This window comes from Danio rerio, chromosome 7 (assembly GCF_052040795.2).
Source record: "Danio rerio strain M-AB ecotype USA chromosome 7, GRCz13ab, whole genome shotgun sequence".
In the NCBI taxonomy this organism is placed as follows: Eukaryota; Metazoa; Chordata; class Actinopteri; order Cypriniformes; family Danionidae; genus Danio; species Danio rerio.
The window spans coordinates 39,590,176-39,607,884 of record NC_141027.1 but is presented as its reverse complement, the minus strand read 5'-3'; the positions used below and the strand labels follow the sequence as shown (position 1 = coordinate 39,607,884).

Here is a 17,709-nt window from a genome sequence, read left to right as displayed (position 1 = left end):
ACTGAATATTCTGACACATTTAAGATCACAATCATTACTGTTATTTTTATGTGTTCAAACGAGCGACACTTTAACCTGCTTTGTTAATCATTGATTTATGGGCTTTCTATATAGAACTGATCCACCATTTTCTGCACGTGCCTACTGTTTCAAACTATGGGTTAGACTTCCGTTTAAAAGAACTGAAAAAATCATAACAAATAATGTATTTACATAATGGAAACTGAGCGAGAGGTATGTTTGGCTTTGTTTTTGTCATCATGAAAATTACATTACACTGTATTTTAATGTGACATTAGTATCACTAGCATGTTTGTGGCAAAAGCTTTAAGTTCCCCGTGTTCTGTTCCTCCACATATTTTCTCATTGTATTCCCTAGAGTACAGTGATATTCTATATGTTGCTGCTGATAGACTCACTAGAGTTTTAGGGGTTATTTGTGGTCTGCTGAAAGTAGTTTGTTATTACTTTTTATTATTGAATGGATGAACTGTAAGGAGAATAAAGCCACCTCATTCTACAGTACTCAATACACTTCATTTACGCACACATTTACAGTGCAACAGAAGTTATTCTTAAAATGGATGTACATATAGGTTTAGACACAGGGTTTCTGCAGGTTTCATCAAGTCAAATGTAAGACTTTTTTTAAGACCATTATGAATTACATTTTAGACTTAAACAGGATTAAACACTAAGCATTTTTTCTACAAGCCCAGTAATATCATGATGAATCGTGTAATTTTTAGTTTTCTTTCCCTGATTAGAGAATTTAATTTGGGGTTTTTGCTGTAATTACAGATGTTGTGATTTGAATCTCTTTGCAATAAAAAAAAAATTATATAAAAAATAAGGCTTTATTGAGATGTATTGGGATGACACAGTGGCTCTTTGGTTAGCACTGTTGGCTCACAGCAAGAAGGTTGCTGGTTCGAGTCCTGGCTAATCACTTGACATTTCTGTGATGGGTTTGTATGTTCTTCCTGTTGGTGTGGGTTTCCTCCACAGTCCAAAAACATGCCACACAAGTGAATTGAATAAGCTAAATTAGCCATACATGTGTGTAAATGTGTGAGTATGGGTGTTTTCCAGTACTGGGTTGCAGTTGGAAGGGAATCTGCTGTGTAAAACATGCCGGATGAGTTAGTGGTTCATTCCACTGTGACGAACCCTGTTGAATAAAGGGAATAGGCTGTAAGAAAATTAATGAGATGTATTGTTTGGTGATTAGATCCATGTTGGCCCGATTGAGTAGCTTTACAGATTTTTATTTTTCTAAAATTAAGACTGGTTTAAAATTATTTAAGACCTAAAACTAAATATTTCAGTAAATTTAAGACTTTTTAGAACCTGTTTTTGAAATTTAAGACATTTTTAGACTTTTTAAGACCCCGCGAACATCATCAGACAGATAATGGTGGACAGGATTCAAGAACTGTGATGGAGCGAGACTGATAAATCATTCATTGGAACATTTCAGAAACTGAAGATCTTTACCATTTATAAATGAGGCTTCTGGACATTATATAACATGATTATTGAGGGACACTGCCTGTATTCATAGCAGAGGTCAGTAAAGGTTTTTGTTTTTTAGACCTATTGTGCATTTTTGGGTAAAATGCTGATCTGAACATTTATTAGTTGAAGCTCTTTTCTAACACTACAGTAAATACTCTGTGCTAGTACACATGTATTATGATACTCCATTTTGACTGTTAATGAGCTGGTACAAGACTAAAACAGTTGTCCTGTCAAACGCTGTTTAATGAAAATAAAAAGAATAAAGAAATATGAGTTGTCTTCTGTTTTAAATGCACCTCTTGTCAAACCCTCACACTTCCCTCAATAACTAATTACAGCGTTTGTTTTAAATGAATTCAGACAGTGAAACATCCATTTAAAACAAACCAAAAATGAGGCATTAGCACACTATTTTGGACACACTGGAGTTGCTATGCTATGAATAAAGAGGACTTCTCCTGAATCACTGGATCTGAAGGCAGACATCATGGATAGTAATGCAGCAGGTCAATACCATCTATTCCAACCATTAGCCCTGCCGGTAATATGGAGGATTTTAAACATGTGCGACCACGGCAGCAGGGATATAGGTGAAGTGTCTGAATGGTAACAAACTCGACTGATAAAAGACAAAGTCCGTCATTCTCCAATTCTTGTACAGCTCTCCCGACTAAAATGCTTGCTACAAACCAACAGGTTTGATGTATCAGTGACCCAGACAGCATCGCGGAGAAAGCCGAGCAACAAACTCATGGATCATGGAACACATACAAGCCTTTATAAACGGCTACTGCATGCTGTGTCGGCTACTGCGGTTTGGAAAAGTTTTATAATCATCAAGATTTTCTGCAATACGGTTCCTATCTAATGTGTAAGATTTTTATTTTTTGTTTTTTTAGGACAGCAGTATCTCCAACAGAAAAGACGCCAGTTTACATTGTAATCTGTTTTTTTAAACAAAGACAGAAGTCAATAATTCATTTGGGCTGACACGTTTACTGTACTAAAATATTATAAATGTCTCTTAAAATAAGATACATCGTGTTTAAAGGGAAAAAAAGTTTTTGTTTTTTTACCCAAACATTTAAAAAGAATGTATTTTAGAACAGTAATCACGAAACCGTGATATTTTTATCCAAGGTTATCATACCGTCAGAATCTTATATCGGCCCATGCCTAGTCGTATGCTGTCTCACAGCTTGGCAGGTCTGTGGTCTGTCCTTTTTAAGTCTATCATCGGAATGCACGTGCTGGCATGAATAATTGCAGAGTCCTCTCATAGGATAAGAAAACTCAGCTATGAATAAAAAATGAGAAACTGGCGCGTCATCAGCAGATTCGCGCTCTATCACCGATTTCGTTCCTGTTCCAATAATTACTTAAAACCTGGAAGATAAAATTAGCTGCTAAAAAAACTCATAATGATCCGGTTTTCCTCGCAATTAAAGCTGACATGGGCTTACGTTGTTTTAAATGATGCTCAGCACACAAATCTGGTAAAATCTCAAAAAAAAGTACTTGAACCTTTAACTCACTTTATATTAAACATGACACACCTGTTATTACACAGAGAAAAAATGAAACCTCTCCCATAACAGAGTTAAAATCTGACTTTTATTCCTAGAGACTGATGATCATCACGCCAAAACATTCAAATGAAGGAATCTGCAGTGGATTAAAACTATTCAGCTCAACAGAGCTTATCCTGAGAAAGCTGCTCTTCATTTTAGCATGTCGATATTCTGAAATGTACAAAATGATTGTGTGGCTGTAAATCAGGAGACGATCGCATGAACAGAAGGAATGGTAAAGCTCCATGGGTGTTAGGTAAGGCCTCTATGGTATCCAAGAGTCTTTCGTTGGCCTTTCGTCGAGTCTTCAGGTGTGTCATAAGCAGACAAAAAACAAATGTACCAGGAGCACAAACGGGACGCTGACAGTCTTTTTTTTCTTCACAGAGGAGTTTTACTCGATATCTCAAGAGATATTTTGACTTCCTCTATATATTTTGTACATAATCATTTGGTAGAAAACCACAGAGGCACACACACTGAGTCTGTGTTGCATTAATGCTTCTGACGCAAACTCTTAATTCCCTTTTTAGCGTTCTCTAAAATGCTTGAAATTACTAGATGTGGTAAAAACATTTTCGGCAGAATGATCTAATGTGTGGCCCAAGGAAGTTCAAACTGTCTTCAAAGTGCTGGTCTTAGAGCGTGTCCTCACAGGTCCTCTTCGCTGTCCTCTGACAGGTCCTCTTTGCGGAGGAGCTGATATGATTGTCAGGAGTCGCTCTCATTTATGATGTGACTGTAACTCGTCATAGGCTCTTTGTGACGACACAAAACGAGAAGCAGCAGCACAACCAGCAGGAGAAGCAGAACACCACACACAGCTAGCCCGATAATGACCTCTACACACACAGAAACACACATAATCAGAGTTTAAAGTACTTTTAGCCAAGAACCCATTAGTTCATGTAGTTGATCTTGAAAATGAAGGATCTTTAGTAAGAAAATTAGTAAAAGATTTCAGTTTAAATATTTATAATATGGTAAAAATATTTATTTGTACATAAAATAATGATATTAATTATTAAACAGTGGGGCGATGCGGTGGCTTGGCGCAGTAGGTAGTGCTGTCGCGGGTTCGAGCCTCGGCTGGGTCAGTTGGCATTTCTGTGTGGAGTTTGTATGTTCTTTCAGCACTCGTGTGGGTTTCCTCCGAGTGCTCCGGTTTCCCCCACAATTCCAAAGACATGCGGTACAGGTGATTTGGGTAGGCTAAATTGTCTGTAGTGTATGTGTGTGAATAAGTGTGTGTGTGGACGTTTCCCAGCGATGGGTTGCGGCTAGAAGGCCATCCACTGCTTAATAAAATGCTGGATTAGTTGGCGGTTCATTCTGCTGTGGCGACCCCAGATTAATAAAGGGACTAAGCTGAAAACAAAATGAATGAATGAATGATAATGAATAAACAAATTACTGGTAATTAACAAATTAATAATTGAAACAAACAAATACACTCACAACTACCAAGTCAAAACAACTAAATCTGAAAAAGAAAAAATATATACATATAATACATAGTTTATTAATGTATAAATATATATACAATGAGGGAAATAAGTATAGGTCATGTCATGTATTTTCCAGATATTAATATTTTTAAGGGAGCTGTTGATGGAATTCAACCAGTTTTTTTTATAAATAAATACAAACATAAAAAAATTACAAAAAAATCTGAAAAATCTGTTATTTATAATAAAAATGAAATGATGAGAGTAGAATGTACTGAACTACTGAAATGTAGTTAATAATTTCTATAAAGGCTTTTTAGTGATGACAGCTTAAAGACTCCTTTCATATAGAGCAGTGGTTCTCAAAGTGGGGGTCGGGACCCCCCGAGGGGTCGCGGGGCAATGAAGGGGGGGGGGGGGGGGGGTCGCCTGGTGATTTTTTCAAAAATCTATTTATTTTTATTAAACCATAAGAATTAACATATTTTATCCATAACTATACTGAAAATAAAAATAGTAGTTTATAGTTACTATATACTATATAGTTACTATAGTAGCTTATAGTTACTAGTTCTATTGGATTGCAACCCCTGGGGTAATTACAGTATATTAAAGGCAGCAATAGCGTCAGATGCATTTTGATTTTATAACATCAGGTTATACTTTCTAGCACATTTAAAGCACTGACACGAATTTAATTCGTGTGTCTGCGTCATTGCATGCAAGGTTTCTGTATTTATAACCACCTCAGAGGATATTGGGGGTCGCGAGTCACTGGCATTGTTATTTTGGGGGTCGCGGGCTGAAAAGTTTGGGAACCCCTGATATAGAGAATAAAGTCCCATGAATTGCTCAGGTGTGATTTTTTTTCCTCAGACTTCAACAGCATGTAAAAATCTTGATGGTTCTGCGAGTCTCGTCAATCAAATCTGATCTTTATTTTGTATTTTCTATTGGATTTAATTCAGGTAATTGGTTGGGCCATTCTACAGCTTGATTTTCTTTCTCTGTAACCATTTGACAGTTCCTTTAACTGTGTTTTGGATAATTGTCTTGCTGAAATGTCCACCCTGGTTTCACCTTCATCCTCCTGCTAATGTAGATGTTGGACTGAAGCAGCGGATATTAATTTACAATGACAAAGGGCAAAGTGTTGCTAACGAACTACTGAGAGATTTCAGATGCTGTCTGGGCTTTCACTGCCTTTCTACATCTCCCTTTCTTCATGTGTTCAATCATTTTCCCATGTCATTTTATTACACATAACTTCATTAGTAAACTAATTAGATTTGTTTTCTTTGCATATAAGGATGTCTTGTTGTTACCAACATCTGGTGAAAAGTCAACCGCACCTTTAGAAATATGTTTCCTGAGAAAAATAGTGACATGTTCAATACTTAGGCTGTTTCTTAATTCCAAGAACACAGAGAACGGACTTGTGTTCTTTTGAAGACTGGTCTTGCTAGGTCACCTCGGAAGAACGAACTCGGGAGACTGCGAGGACAAAGAACGCATCCTGTGAGAAATGAGATGCTGCGTTCTACCTGATGGTCACAAGACCCTTACGCATCTTTAACCAAAAAATATTTAAACATTACAGCACTCATACAACGATTTATTGTTTTTCCCCTTTTCACAATATATACTATGCATAAAGACTTTACAAATATACGTTGCACAATACACAAAAAGATTTTAATACCAATTTCAGCAAATAAACACCTTTAATATGTTCATTCCTTTAAGATTTTCATGGTAATGTCTATATTCACCGTTTCATTTAGAGAAACTTCTGAGATTAATAAGTTTAATCTCTGAACTTTAATAATAAACCTATATAAAAATGCTACACTTCCCACCTCCAGTCGCAATGACTTCTGGGACTTCTAGAGCGAGTTCGGGGCTCAAGTCTGCATCAGTGCGTCCTCAATATCAAGAACACATCCGTGAACTTTCACTCGTCCTCTGTTCTTGCGCTCTTGAGTATTGAAACTGAACTTTGGCAGTTGATGATGTTACATGAGAACACGAGGACGCAAGATGGCTGAAGAACGCATTTTGAGAAACAGCCTTATACTCCCCAAAATAAAGACTAATACTGTCAAAAAAAAGCTACAATAGTCAGTAAATCCAATATAGTCGTTTCAAGTTGTAAGCAATAAAAAACGTTTATTAATGCTTATACGTTTACCTGAATCTGTGGATGCTTTGCTCAGCTGACACTCTTTATTCCAGTCCAGTGTAATGACTTCACGAGTGATGTTCACAAAGTCCTGTAGGGGACAGCGCTGAGAACATCCTGGTAAAGACACTGCATACGGAGACACGCTGCTGTCATTGCGATAAAACATCTCCACTGAAAACATCCTGAAAGGTATGAACAGTGGAATGTTTTGGTTGACCAAAGATGTCTTTTAGAGCATGAATTTCTGAAAAAGCTGATAAAGATAATATAGAGCATATATGTTTTACCCATTGTCTTCCTGGTAAAGTTCAATCATATGACATGAGGCATAAGGTGGCTGTACACCATTAAAGACGTTCAGAGCTTCCTGGAGGGCTACAATTGTTGTGTCGTGCTATTGAGAAAAGAGATTGATGAGAGAATATTATATAAACTTTCTTTGTTCAGGATTTAGGAGCTTTAGGCCTTGTTTATACCTGCTATTATTGTGTTAGGAACCATATATGGTAAATTCGCTGACCTCCATTATGATACAATTTCTTTAAGTCATAAAAGCTCAAAAGTCTTGTAATAACCCCCAGTAACACTCAAAAATTTTTCCGATGAGAATTTTAATGAGTGCCCTTTAAAAATGTGGTTTTGTTGATGCCAAGTAAAAAAGAGTAAATAGGATCAGAATTGTTTTGAGATTGTCCAATTTTAACCACTTTCAGAGCAGATGAAACCTGATTTAGTTTTAATGCTTTCAAATATCCATGAAATATTTTTTTTTTTAAACGGACTGTTAATTGTGCCAAACTTGCACAAACAAATCCAGCATTTGCAAGCAAACACAATCTGCTTCGTAAAGGATCACTTGACTTTGCAAATACAAAAAGTTGGTTTGAGTAAAAACTCAATGGTGTTAAGAAATACATGTATTGTGTTTGACATGTATTGTGGGTCTGCATCATATATTTGATCTTTTTATGTTATTCTTAAACATTACAAGTTGTTATGTTAAAGTCAGATTTTAAAATTTGCCATGTGAAACTGTACTGAATTAAAAGCTTCATCTGTTTCTATTGTCTCCTTTTATGTTTATATTCAAATTACTTAACCTTATTTCACAACATTAGATCAAAGGGTTTGAAAATGCCTGTAAAACCCTCCCTCTTAATAAAACTAAACCGTGCAAGTAAACAAAAGAGATGAAATTAAATAGCAGGTGTAAACAAGGATGCATTTCCCTCTTCTATTCATGATCTGATTGACCAAAAGGCATCTTAATCCAAGTGTAAACAGGACCATGTGACTTACAGCAGAGTAAACAATCATCTTGACTTTGTTTTGAGAGTCTGTAGCTGCTGCAATCGAGAGATTCTTGATAATCTGATCTACAAGCAGGCCTGTGAATGAAGAGTACAAGAGCAGTTTTCCGTATTAGTGCATTTGTGTTTTTTAAACTGAATCTAGAATAGAGTTTTACATCATTACATTTACCACCCCCTGTAAAAACGATTGAACATAATTTCAGACAGCAGCCTCTTGCTATTCCCACAACAATGCTTTGCCTATGTGCACATAAGTATCTGTCTGTGTAACTGTGAAAATACTACAATATTTTACTGTTACAGTTTATGTCTGAAAGACTAGAATTCTTAAGTTATGTTGATGATGGTCACAAACAAACAAACAAACAAACAAACAAACAAACTGTTAACAGAAATACTCTAAATGTTTAACTTCATATAAATATTTTCTTTTGGTTATTATTTTATAAATATATTTTATAGTGCTTTGTTTAAAATTTTATATACTGTTTTTTACTGAATATGTTTTTATTATATATTATAATGTTTTATATATATATTAAATCATTGTACTATATTCAAAAACTAAAGTTGCAATATCAGTATCAGCACAAGAAAGCAAAAATAAATAAATAAATAAATAAATAAATAAATAAATAAATAAATAAATAAATAAATAAATAAAACATGCACACATACTCAAATTCAGTTTTACTCAAAACTGATTTAGACTTGATGTTTATAAGTAATGTTGTTTTAAAGTGAATACCACAAACATTTCGGATATTTTTAGTTCTTTTTTCCCTTGAATACTGTTAGATTTTAAAGATCTGTTTTAGAGCAAGAGAAATGAAACATTTTACTTATAATAATGTTTATAAACATTTACTTAATTTTATTTTATTTAGTGGCATTAGTCAATAATAGATCATTGCTGAATGAGAAGCAGATCCCATGAATGAACTAAGCTCTCACCTCCCTGTAGTCTGCACTTTTCCTTTCTCTTGTAGACTCCAAACAAAATCTGAAAACCAAAGTTCTTCAACAGCTTCAGCGTCTGCATGACATCTTGAGTAACCCAATCTGGCGCCTTTTTCCCATGTTGTGCCTGTGAAAAGAGAATGCAGAAAGAGTTGGAGAGATCTGACGGTTTTCTGCCTGAACACTTAGTTCTAAACAATTCTTTGCAACTGATTTGGCTTCTGGCAAAATGGCCATCAATGCAAGACACTTACATCGAAGCATACAGTAAACTGCTTAAAGGGAAAGTTCACCCAAACATTTTTTATTTATTCACACTTAAGTGGTTCGAAATCTTTATGAATTTCTTTCTGTTGAACACAAAACAAAATATTCTGAAGAAAATAGATGTTCATTAATATATTTTAATTATCTTAATAAAACACTACATTTTATATTTATTGCAAAATTTGCATGGTTCAGACATGGAAAGAGTACTGAAAAATCATTCTCAAGTAAAAGTACCATTACTTCATTATGAATGCAGTGCAAGTAGCGTAAAAGTATCTGTTGTAAATATTACTCAAAGTATGAGTAAAACATAGAGCTTTTAAAAGTACTCAGGAATAATAGATAGTAAGTATTATGCTATAAAAAGCTGATGTGCTTACATGTAATCTGTTAATCTGTGCATGTGTGTAAACAGAACATTCTGTAGTACATTTAATTATTTGGTCATGATACAGTCAACATCCATCATACAGTCGACATCCGCAATCATCTCATCAGTGACATGCAGTCTAAACAGTCTCTTGATAATTGCATTTAACAATTTTGGATAACCTTCTTAAGGCACTTTAATTGCTTACTAATAGTTTGTCACATTTATAAATCACCCATGTCTTTTTCAGGTTATTCAGTATGATAAGATTTTTTGTGTGATTTGATTGGGCAAGAATCATAGGACGGACTTTTCTAATCCCCATAGACGGAAAAATAAAGTAGTGATTGCAGGTTGAAGAAAAGTAGTGGAGTAAAATTACCGCTATTGCACTAAAAATGTCCTCAAGGGAAGGTAAAAGTACACATTTTTAAAACTACTTAGTAAATTAAAATTTATGTGAAAAACTACTCAATTACAGTAATTTGAGTATCCGTAATTTATTACTTTACACCACTGGTGTCAAGATGAAACACTCACGAACATTAGAATGTGTTGTAAGCAAAACAATTACTGACAAAAGAAACAACTAATGACTGTGACTGATTGGGTTCTTAATGCTAGACATGGAGTAGTGTGCTCATGAATAGCAGGTGAAACTCACCTCACAGAATAATGTATCATAGACGCTCCAAATATTCTCAATGGAGGCCAACTCCAGCCCTGTTTTATTTTTCACCATCTCTATAAAATCCTGCATGAAATACAATAACCAACATTAAACACATAAAAAAAAAATGTAATTAAGACTCATAAAACATATATATAAATTCATAAATTAAGGTGTTCCTTTTCTCCAACTATATATGCAAATGTGATGTTTTCCTTACAAAATATATTTATGTTCGCAGGGTCAGAAATCTATGGATTTAGTATATTCTTAAAAATAGAATATTTTCGAATCAAAGGGAGGAATAAAAACATTGAACCGAACATAACAAATTGAGAAATGATAAAATTTGCAACAATAAAGAAGTTTTACAGGAAGTGAAGACTCTTCTATTAATATTCCAAACTAAATTTTACAACTACTGATTAAAATAAAAAAAATTGCAAACTAATAAATATTCATAAACCAACTGAACTTTGAGTATTACTGTTTGGCTCCTTCTGTTCTATACTGTGGTACAGTCACTGTAAAAAATTTAAATACTGAAAAGTCCACAGACAGTTGATCTGCTTTTATTAATGAATTTTTGCTGTAGATGGACTCACCTTATAGGTTTCAGTCATGTTGAGAAAAACATCCGTTTTTGCAGTCTCATTCATGAGCTGTTTGTAACGTGGACAGTTTTCTAGTGGGAATGAGAGTAGCTGAAAAGAAAAACAAATACATCAAACCCAAACACGCTGTAGGCAGGCAGGTGATGTATTCAAACACCAAGAGCAATTATTGATGCTGCTGTTGTGCAAATATGACCTCCTCACCAAACAGAGGTCAGGGCCAAGTTACAGTATGCTGCAAAAAAAGAGAAAACAAAGGTTCAGTGTGATGTCTTACCCGCTCTTCTTCACTCGGGATGGTGTGAACTGGTATCGGTTGCCATTTCAGATCTGGGTTAAAGACCTCAGAACCGTTAGGTGGGAACATGCCAGCCAGGTTAGCTTCTGCACTCATCAGAGTCCGGTCAATATCTGTACTTCTAACGTATATCTGCAGCACAAATACAATAAAGACAACTGAAGTCTAGCAAACTCTAAGTTTAGTAAATGGAAAATTTTAAATGGATAGTTACCTCATATCTGTTATAGTCCTCACTCAGGAATCCTGTGTAGCGTTTCTTTAAAAACTGACCCAGTTCAAAGTGCTGCTTCATTCCCTCCTGGAAAATTTAGACGGTCAAGTTACAGTAATAAAAATGTTTTATAAAAGCAATAAAGCACTCAAGTAGACAGTTTTTACAGCTGTATGTGCAACAAATAAGACATTTATCTTAGCAAGGCTGAAACATGCATTAGCAGTTTCCTGATAACCTTGGCACAATCTTTCAACAATTCAACAAACTGCAGCATCATGTTGAAGCTGTGATTAAACAGAAATGCATTCATGTTGAAGAAAAAAAAGAAGAAAAAAAAAACTAACAAATAAAAAAACGGGGATTTGTCCCATACATGAGGTCATTTGTCCTGTTTTGACTGCTATGCCATAATATATAAAAAAATAGCCATGAAAATAACTTATTGAAGAAGGCTTTAGGACCAAGCCGAATAATGTGTTGGCTGCTTTGGTGTGACTTCCTGTTCTACAGTGTCAAATTAGACCTCCCAAATTCTGACTGAGGAAAGCTGAATGTGCTGACCAGTTTGTTAATTGCCTAATAATAGACAATAGGCTACAGTTGTAATTAAAAACTATAACAGATTCTTTTTTTTTCAAAGGATATATGATGTGATAAATTTGTATTTAAAAATAAGTATTGTTTTCAAATTTCTTTGCTCTAAATTTTAAGAAAATGTTTTTCGTACATAAAAACGTGTGGTTGTGATGACTCATAATTAAATAGAAAATAAGGCGAACAATTGCAAAAAGGTCCCCTTTTTGAGAAAAAAGAACCACCTCTCTCTCCATGCTAGCTGCAGGCCTGGCAAGTATAATGAAGTCACATGGGTGTAATGCTTACTACGTTCAAGTTTATACGTCACATGCGGTTCCATCTTCATCCATCCATTCGAATGAAAGCAATAAAACTGTTTAAGAGTTTTAGCAAAATAAACATATAACATACATGCTACAGACTGAAAGGGCTTTTTAATATGCTCCTTTATAAAATTCAAAAACAGACAATCTTGAAGCCACACTATAATATGACAATATATAATTAATTTACTGTTTAATATAAACAAATAAAGCTTTAGAACATAAACTATTCAAGTGTCTGTTTTAAAATGAAAACCAGACTATGTTTATGGACCTAAGAATTTAAGTGAGGTATTTAGACATTCCTTTTTGGGTGTACAGTTAAAGTAAAAAAAATTATTAGCACTCTTTATTAAAAATGTAAATTCTTATAAGAGGGTTTCCCAAGTGTTGTTTAACAGAGTATACAGTTTTAAACACATTTTTAAACTAGCTAAGGTTTAATAACTAATGACTAAATAAGCTTTGCTAACTAATTTCTTTTGTCTTTAGCATAATAATATTATATGATATTTTACAAGATAATCTTCAGTTTAAAGCGCTATGTAAATAAGGCTAACTAGGCAAGTTAGGATAATTAGGGAAGTCATTGGACAACAGTGGTTTGTTCTGTAGCCAAATGAAAAAAAATCTTAAAGGGACTAATAGTATAAATATTGACCGTCATTTTTTTCTAACTGATTTTATTCCAGCCACACACTTTTAGACTTTCCCCAGAAGAAAAAAAAAAAAAAGAAACACTGTAAAACTTTCCCTGGTCTGTTAAACATCACTTGGGAAACATAAAAAAATTCACATTTCACAGGAGGGCTAATAATTATGACTTCAACTGTATGTCATGTTTGGATTCTGGGCGACAGATTGAAAGAGCAGTCTATCATGCCAAATTTACAAAGCAAAGTTGACATAGAAGCACTTCTGAGGTGGCATTAAGGTGTCTTTCACAGAACACTTAACGCTGCACAGAGGTGCTATAAATGCTTTTACACAACAATTACAACCATATGCTTTGACATTAGGGCTACGAGTCAACCTAGACATATTTTAAGCAGCCTTTCAAGAGTTCACACTCAGATATTGTTTGACAAATGTTAGCAGGTTTGGCATGCTGTCCCCGGAGCGAACACTGTGCTCGGAGATAGTTGAGCACAGGGGTAACGCCTGGTCCATAGAGCATGTGAGGGGAGTACGAGATCAGCTTGTTCTCGAGAGCTCCCCATGGTAAAGGAGGAAAGGAGGAGAATGGGTGGATGGGGGATTTCTTTGGAAAACGAAGATAAGGGAGTAGTTCTAGCTAGGCTACTGATATTTTGAATTAATCTGATTGGCTAACTAATGAATGTAGATGGGAGGCCAGCTGCAGTCAATCATATCACTGCTCCTAGCGAAATTAGTTTGTGAAACTACACTTATTCACATTATTTTGATCAGGCACAAAGTGGCCTTTTTAATTGCGCACCAAGAGGTCAAAAATGGAAGAAAAAGAAAACATTTGCACAGATGAAACATTTATGAATATGCATCATGCATACATCTGATAAATTCTGCATAATACTCCCCCAAAAGCATGAAACAAAAACAAAGAGGGTATGGAATGTGTGTTTGTGTATACCTGAGAGAGCTGTCCAAAACCCTGAGGCCAGTCACTCTCCTTGTATGGATCATTTGGATAGGCCTTAATCGGAGATCTGTCACCATGTCGGTAGAGCTGAGGGAGAGGAAGTCAAATTCTTCATGAGTGTGTGTGTTCAGGATAATGAACTACACTGTGCAACAGTGGCTAGATCAGCAAACTGAGCTTGTCATGTGCTCATGCTGACACCCGGACACAAGCCACAGAAGTCTGTAAACACATTCTAATTGGATAAACAGATTCAGTCTATCTCCTTATCTTCATCTCTGGGCTTCACAGAAACCAGCCACGTTTAGAAAGTTTCAGCTCTGAGAGACGGTTACTGCATTATCAGTCTCATGAAGGTTTACAGTGAACACTTTCATTTATAACCATGTTATTCAATCGTGCTTAAAATGACAAGCTCTGGTTTAAACTTCCTCATTTGCAAGGAATCGTGATTAACCAGAACACACTTTAAATGAAACACTATTAAACAGTAGCCAAGTTTCAGTATCTAACATGACTATACTCAAAATGAAAGGACAGTTGAGGTTTTTGTCTGGTAAAGCAGGAATATGAGAAACTAATTACAACAATATACAGGTAAAACATTCACATCTCAAATACAACAGTATAACAACAAAAGTAGATTAAACACATGGAATTATTAAAACAAACAAGATTAATTAACATATATTTAAATTAGGGCTGCAGAATATATTGCTTCAAAAGCAATGGGGCAATGTGATCATTCACAATAATGACATTGCGAGTATACACAATGCTGAGTTTGGATTATAATTGATCATTATAAAAGTGTTTTTGAGGCTTGTGACTGTGTGAGGATTTTAAAAGCATTCGGGCATAAGAAATTGTACCATTTGTAACTTCGAAAAATCAATAATGATTTTTTTTTTTAATTGTTTATAAAACAAAGACTACCCAGTATTTTTTACATTTGATTATTCAATTACTGTATACCTGAATACTGTTTGACTTCTCGGAAAACAATAAAAGCTGTTTATTTAATTGGTATCTTTTTCTTAAATAAATTCATGTATGCTTATAGATTGTTTGTTATATTTTAGGCAAATGCACTCCCCTACAGAATCATACCAATCAATCTAAAATGATAAAATCTTACTAAAAAGTTATGATGAAATCGTTTTCATTCAATCATTTTCTTGTCGGCTTAGTCCCTTTATTAATCCGGGGTCGCCACAGCGGAATGAACCACCAACTTATCCAGCACATTTTTTATGTAGCGGATGCCCTTTTAGCTGCAACCCATCTCTGGGAAACATCCACACACACACACACGCACGCACGCGCGCACACACACACACACACACACACACACACACACACACACACACACACACATACACACAATCACACACACACACACACACACACACACACACACACACACACACCCGACAATTTAGCCTACCCAATTCACCTGAACTGCATGTCTTTGGACTGTAGGGAAAACCGGAGCACCCGGAGGAAACCCACACAAACGCAAAGAGAACATGCAAACTCCTCACAGAAACACCAACTGACCGAGGCTCGAATCAGCGATCCAGCGACCTTCTTGCTATGAGGCAACAGCGCTACCTACTGCGCCACTGCGTGGCCGAAATCGAATTCATAACACAATATATATTGCACACTAAAAAATTTTTTGATTTTTCCAATATCGTGCATATTGTGCTATATAACGTGCTGAGAATGGACTGAGAGATAAAGGTGAAAGAGATTTAAATGTTCATTGAAGTAAGTTTCACATGAAAATAGTTTAGTATTTCTACTTTAATAATTCCTCATTTAATTCAATTTGTTGCTTGCTGTTTCTTTGAGAACAGCAAAAATCATATCAAAGTAACTTTATTTTAAATTTAAAAACTAAGGAAAATTTCATTAAAAACTTGAATTGTAAATTATTAAATTGTTATGGATGTGACATTTTCAGTAAAAACCTAAAACATAAATGCACAGAAAGTATATGTTAAGATTATATTGAAACATCGGTTTATATTTTCCAAAGTAACTCACCACAGAGTTATGGGATCAGAAAAAATAATAATCTGCTAACATGTGTTATATTTTAAATGAGTAAAAATAAACATGTGTTATGGATGTGACCAAAAAGTCTGCGAGTTTACAGTATTCAACATATTTTGTAGAAATTCTGTGACTCAAACTGCACAACCCCAAAGAAACAATGATAATCAATAAAATGAGAGTTGGCTCACTATAGAACAGAAAAGATTGGCTGTATTTTATTTAACATTTTTGCATTTTGAGGAAAAAGCTCCATTATGGATGCGACACCTCTCTGTTATGGATGTGACAGATGTGAAATTGACACATTTGTGACTTTGGTAATCAAATAGAATGGCTTGAAAACACTGACAGATACGTTTTTGAGTATTTTTAGAGTACAGTAAAATACAAGCCTAAGCAAAAAAATAAAAAATAAAAAATCTAGAAAGGGTTTCGCTATTTTCGTGAAACATGGTTGACATTTGCATGGAATTGCTCCATAAATTACCTTGCAGACACTTTTTCTATCTTTATCCATTAACGTTACAAATGGATTCAGTACAAGTTAGCCCTTGGTTTACCAATTCGTTCATATGACAGACATTCTGTAATAGGCTTGCAGTTGCATTACTAATTTCAGAGATCTTTCTCACCTAAAAGCCAAGCAATAATGTTACCCTTACTAAAAAAAATAGGTGACATTTAACCTACAAAGGTGTTTTATTGCTTTGACGAAAATGGGAGGTGAAATGAAGCAAAACAACATGTCATGTGACGGTCTGCTCTTCAGATTGCTCAATCTGTACTTTAATGAGGAATTAATAAAGATCAAGTCGAAAACTACATTTTACCGAAATTACAGAAAATGCGAAAATCTGTAGAAAGCAAAACATTCGAGAGAGAAACACGAATTTAGACATCAACTAACAGGTAATTACAGAAAGGCACACAGCTGAATAACAGAAATATGACACCCCTAAAGAAACACACGAGGCACATAATAAAAGGTCTGACTGAGACTTCGCGTTGTCAATGTTTTTAAAACGAAAGGTTTTGTAAATAGCTTCAGGCCCCGGTTATTCAGTTACTGTCTGTTACATACTTAACGTTTGTTTTTTTAAAGGACAGATGTATTATTAAACTCACCACAGTGACAAACTTTAGCGTCCTCTCTCCACTGGAAAGACTGAAAGCAAAGAGAAAGGCAACAATCACAAAACAGGAATCCATACTTGCGGACGAGCGGATGAGGCACAGTACAGTAACCTCATTGAAAGATCGTTGCCTGGCTGTCGTGGCTGATAAACACAAGACGAGCTGCAAGCTTTTCCGGGTAACGGAGAGCTGCCATTGGTCAATGTGTTCAGCAGCTTCAAAAACACGAGCAGTGATTGGCTCTCACGAACGGAGAAGGACTTGGAGCAAAACAGCAAACAATAGTTGATTGTTTTCTCTTTGTTTAAGGTGCATGACTTCTCCGTCATTTGAAAAAAAAATTCTGAATGAAAATCCCCTCTTTTGTTATTCAATTGGTATATATGTTTGACTTAGTTTATGTGTAATCTAACATTTAGCAAGACTGAATATGTGAATAAAAATTATTTGATCACTTAACTGCCCATGATCAAATATAAATATAGGACAACGGAATGTGAATGTAAATATAACTTGGCTGTTTAGCACAAGATTTCATCTTGACTGGTTCATCT

The 17,709-nt window shown here is 35.1% G+C and overlaps 1 protein-coding gene across 4 annotated transcripts; it reads right to left on the bottom strand.

Moving 5' to 3' along the window:
* Window positions 1-3,116: 3,116 nt before the first annotated feature.
* Window positions 3,117-17,341, bottom strand: acp2 (acid phosphatase 2, lysosomal). Of its 4 annotated transcripts, none has more exons than XR_015494728.1 (11): window positions 17,147-17,277; window positions 13,949-14,044; window positions 11,435-11,521; window positions 11,200-11,352; window positions 10,914-11,012; window positions 10,303-10,392; window positions 8,993-9,125; window positions 8,025-8,113; window positions 7,013-7,119; window positions 5,360-6,907; window positions 3,117-4,880 (listed from the first exon to the last, which is right to left on the bottom strand). XR_015494728.1 is itself a non-coding variant. In XM_087259279.1 (11 exons), the coding sequence occupies exons 3-11, from the start codon at window positions 11,513-11,515 to the stop codon at window positions 3,804-3,806; spliced, it is 1,059 nt and encodes a 352-aa protein (XP_087115405.1). In that variant the 5' UTR covers window positions 11,516-13,779; window positions 13,844-14,044; window positions 17,147-17,277; the 3' UTR covers window positions 3,117-3,803. The 4 variants fall into 4 exon arrangements, 3 of the variants coding, with proteins under 3 accessions (XP_087115405.1, XP_087115404.1, NP_001013355.1); XM_087259279.1 differs by having other exon boundaries at window positions 3,117-3,934; window positions 6,732-6,907; window positions 11,435-13,779; window positions 13,844-14,044; XM_087259278.1 differs by having other exon boundaries at window positions 3,117-4,460; window positions 6,732-6,907.
* Window positions 17,342-17,709: the final 368 nt, after the last annotated feature.

Excerpts from the sequence above, each read along its gene's own strand:
- acp2 (NM_001013337.2), bottom strand. The coding sequence starts at position 17,230 with ATGGATTCCTGTTTTGTGATTGTTGCCTTTCTCTTTGCTTTCAGTCTT. Across the intron at positions 9,126-10,302 it reads ATGATACATTATTCTGTGAG|GCACAACATGGGAAAAAGGC; the intron begins GTGAGTTTCACC and ends CTCTTTTCACAG. Across the intron at positions 8,114-8,992 it reads AAAGTGCAGACTACAGGGAG|GCCTGCTTGTAGATCAGATT; the intron begins GTGAGAGCTTAG and ends CTTCATTCACAG.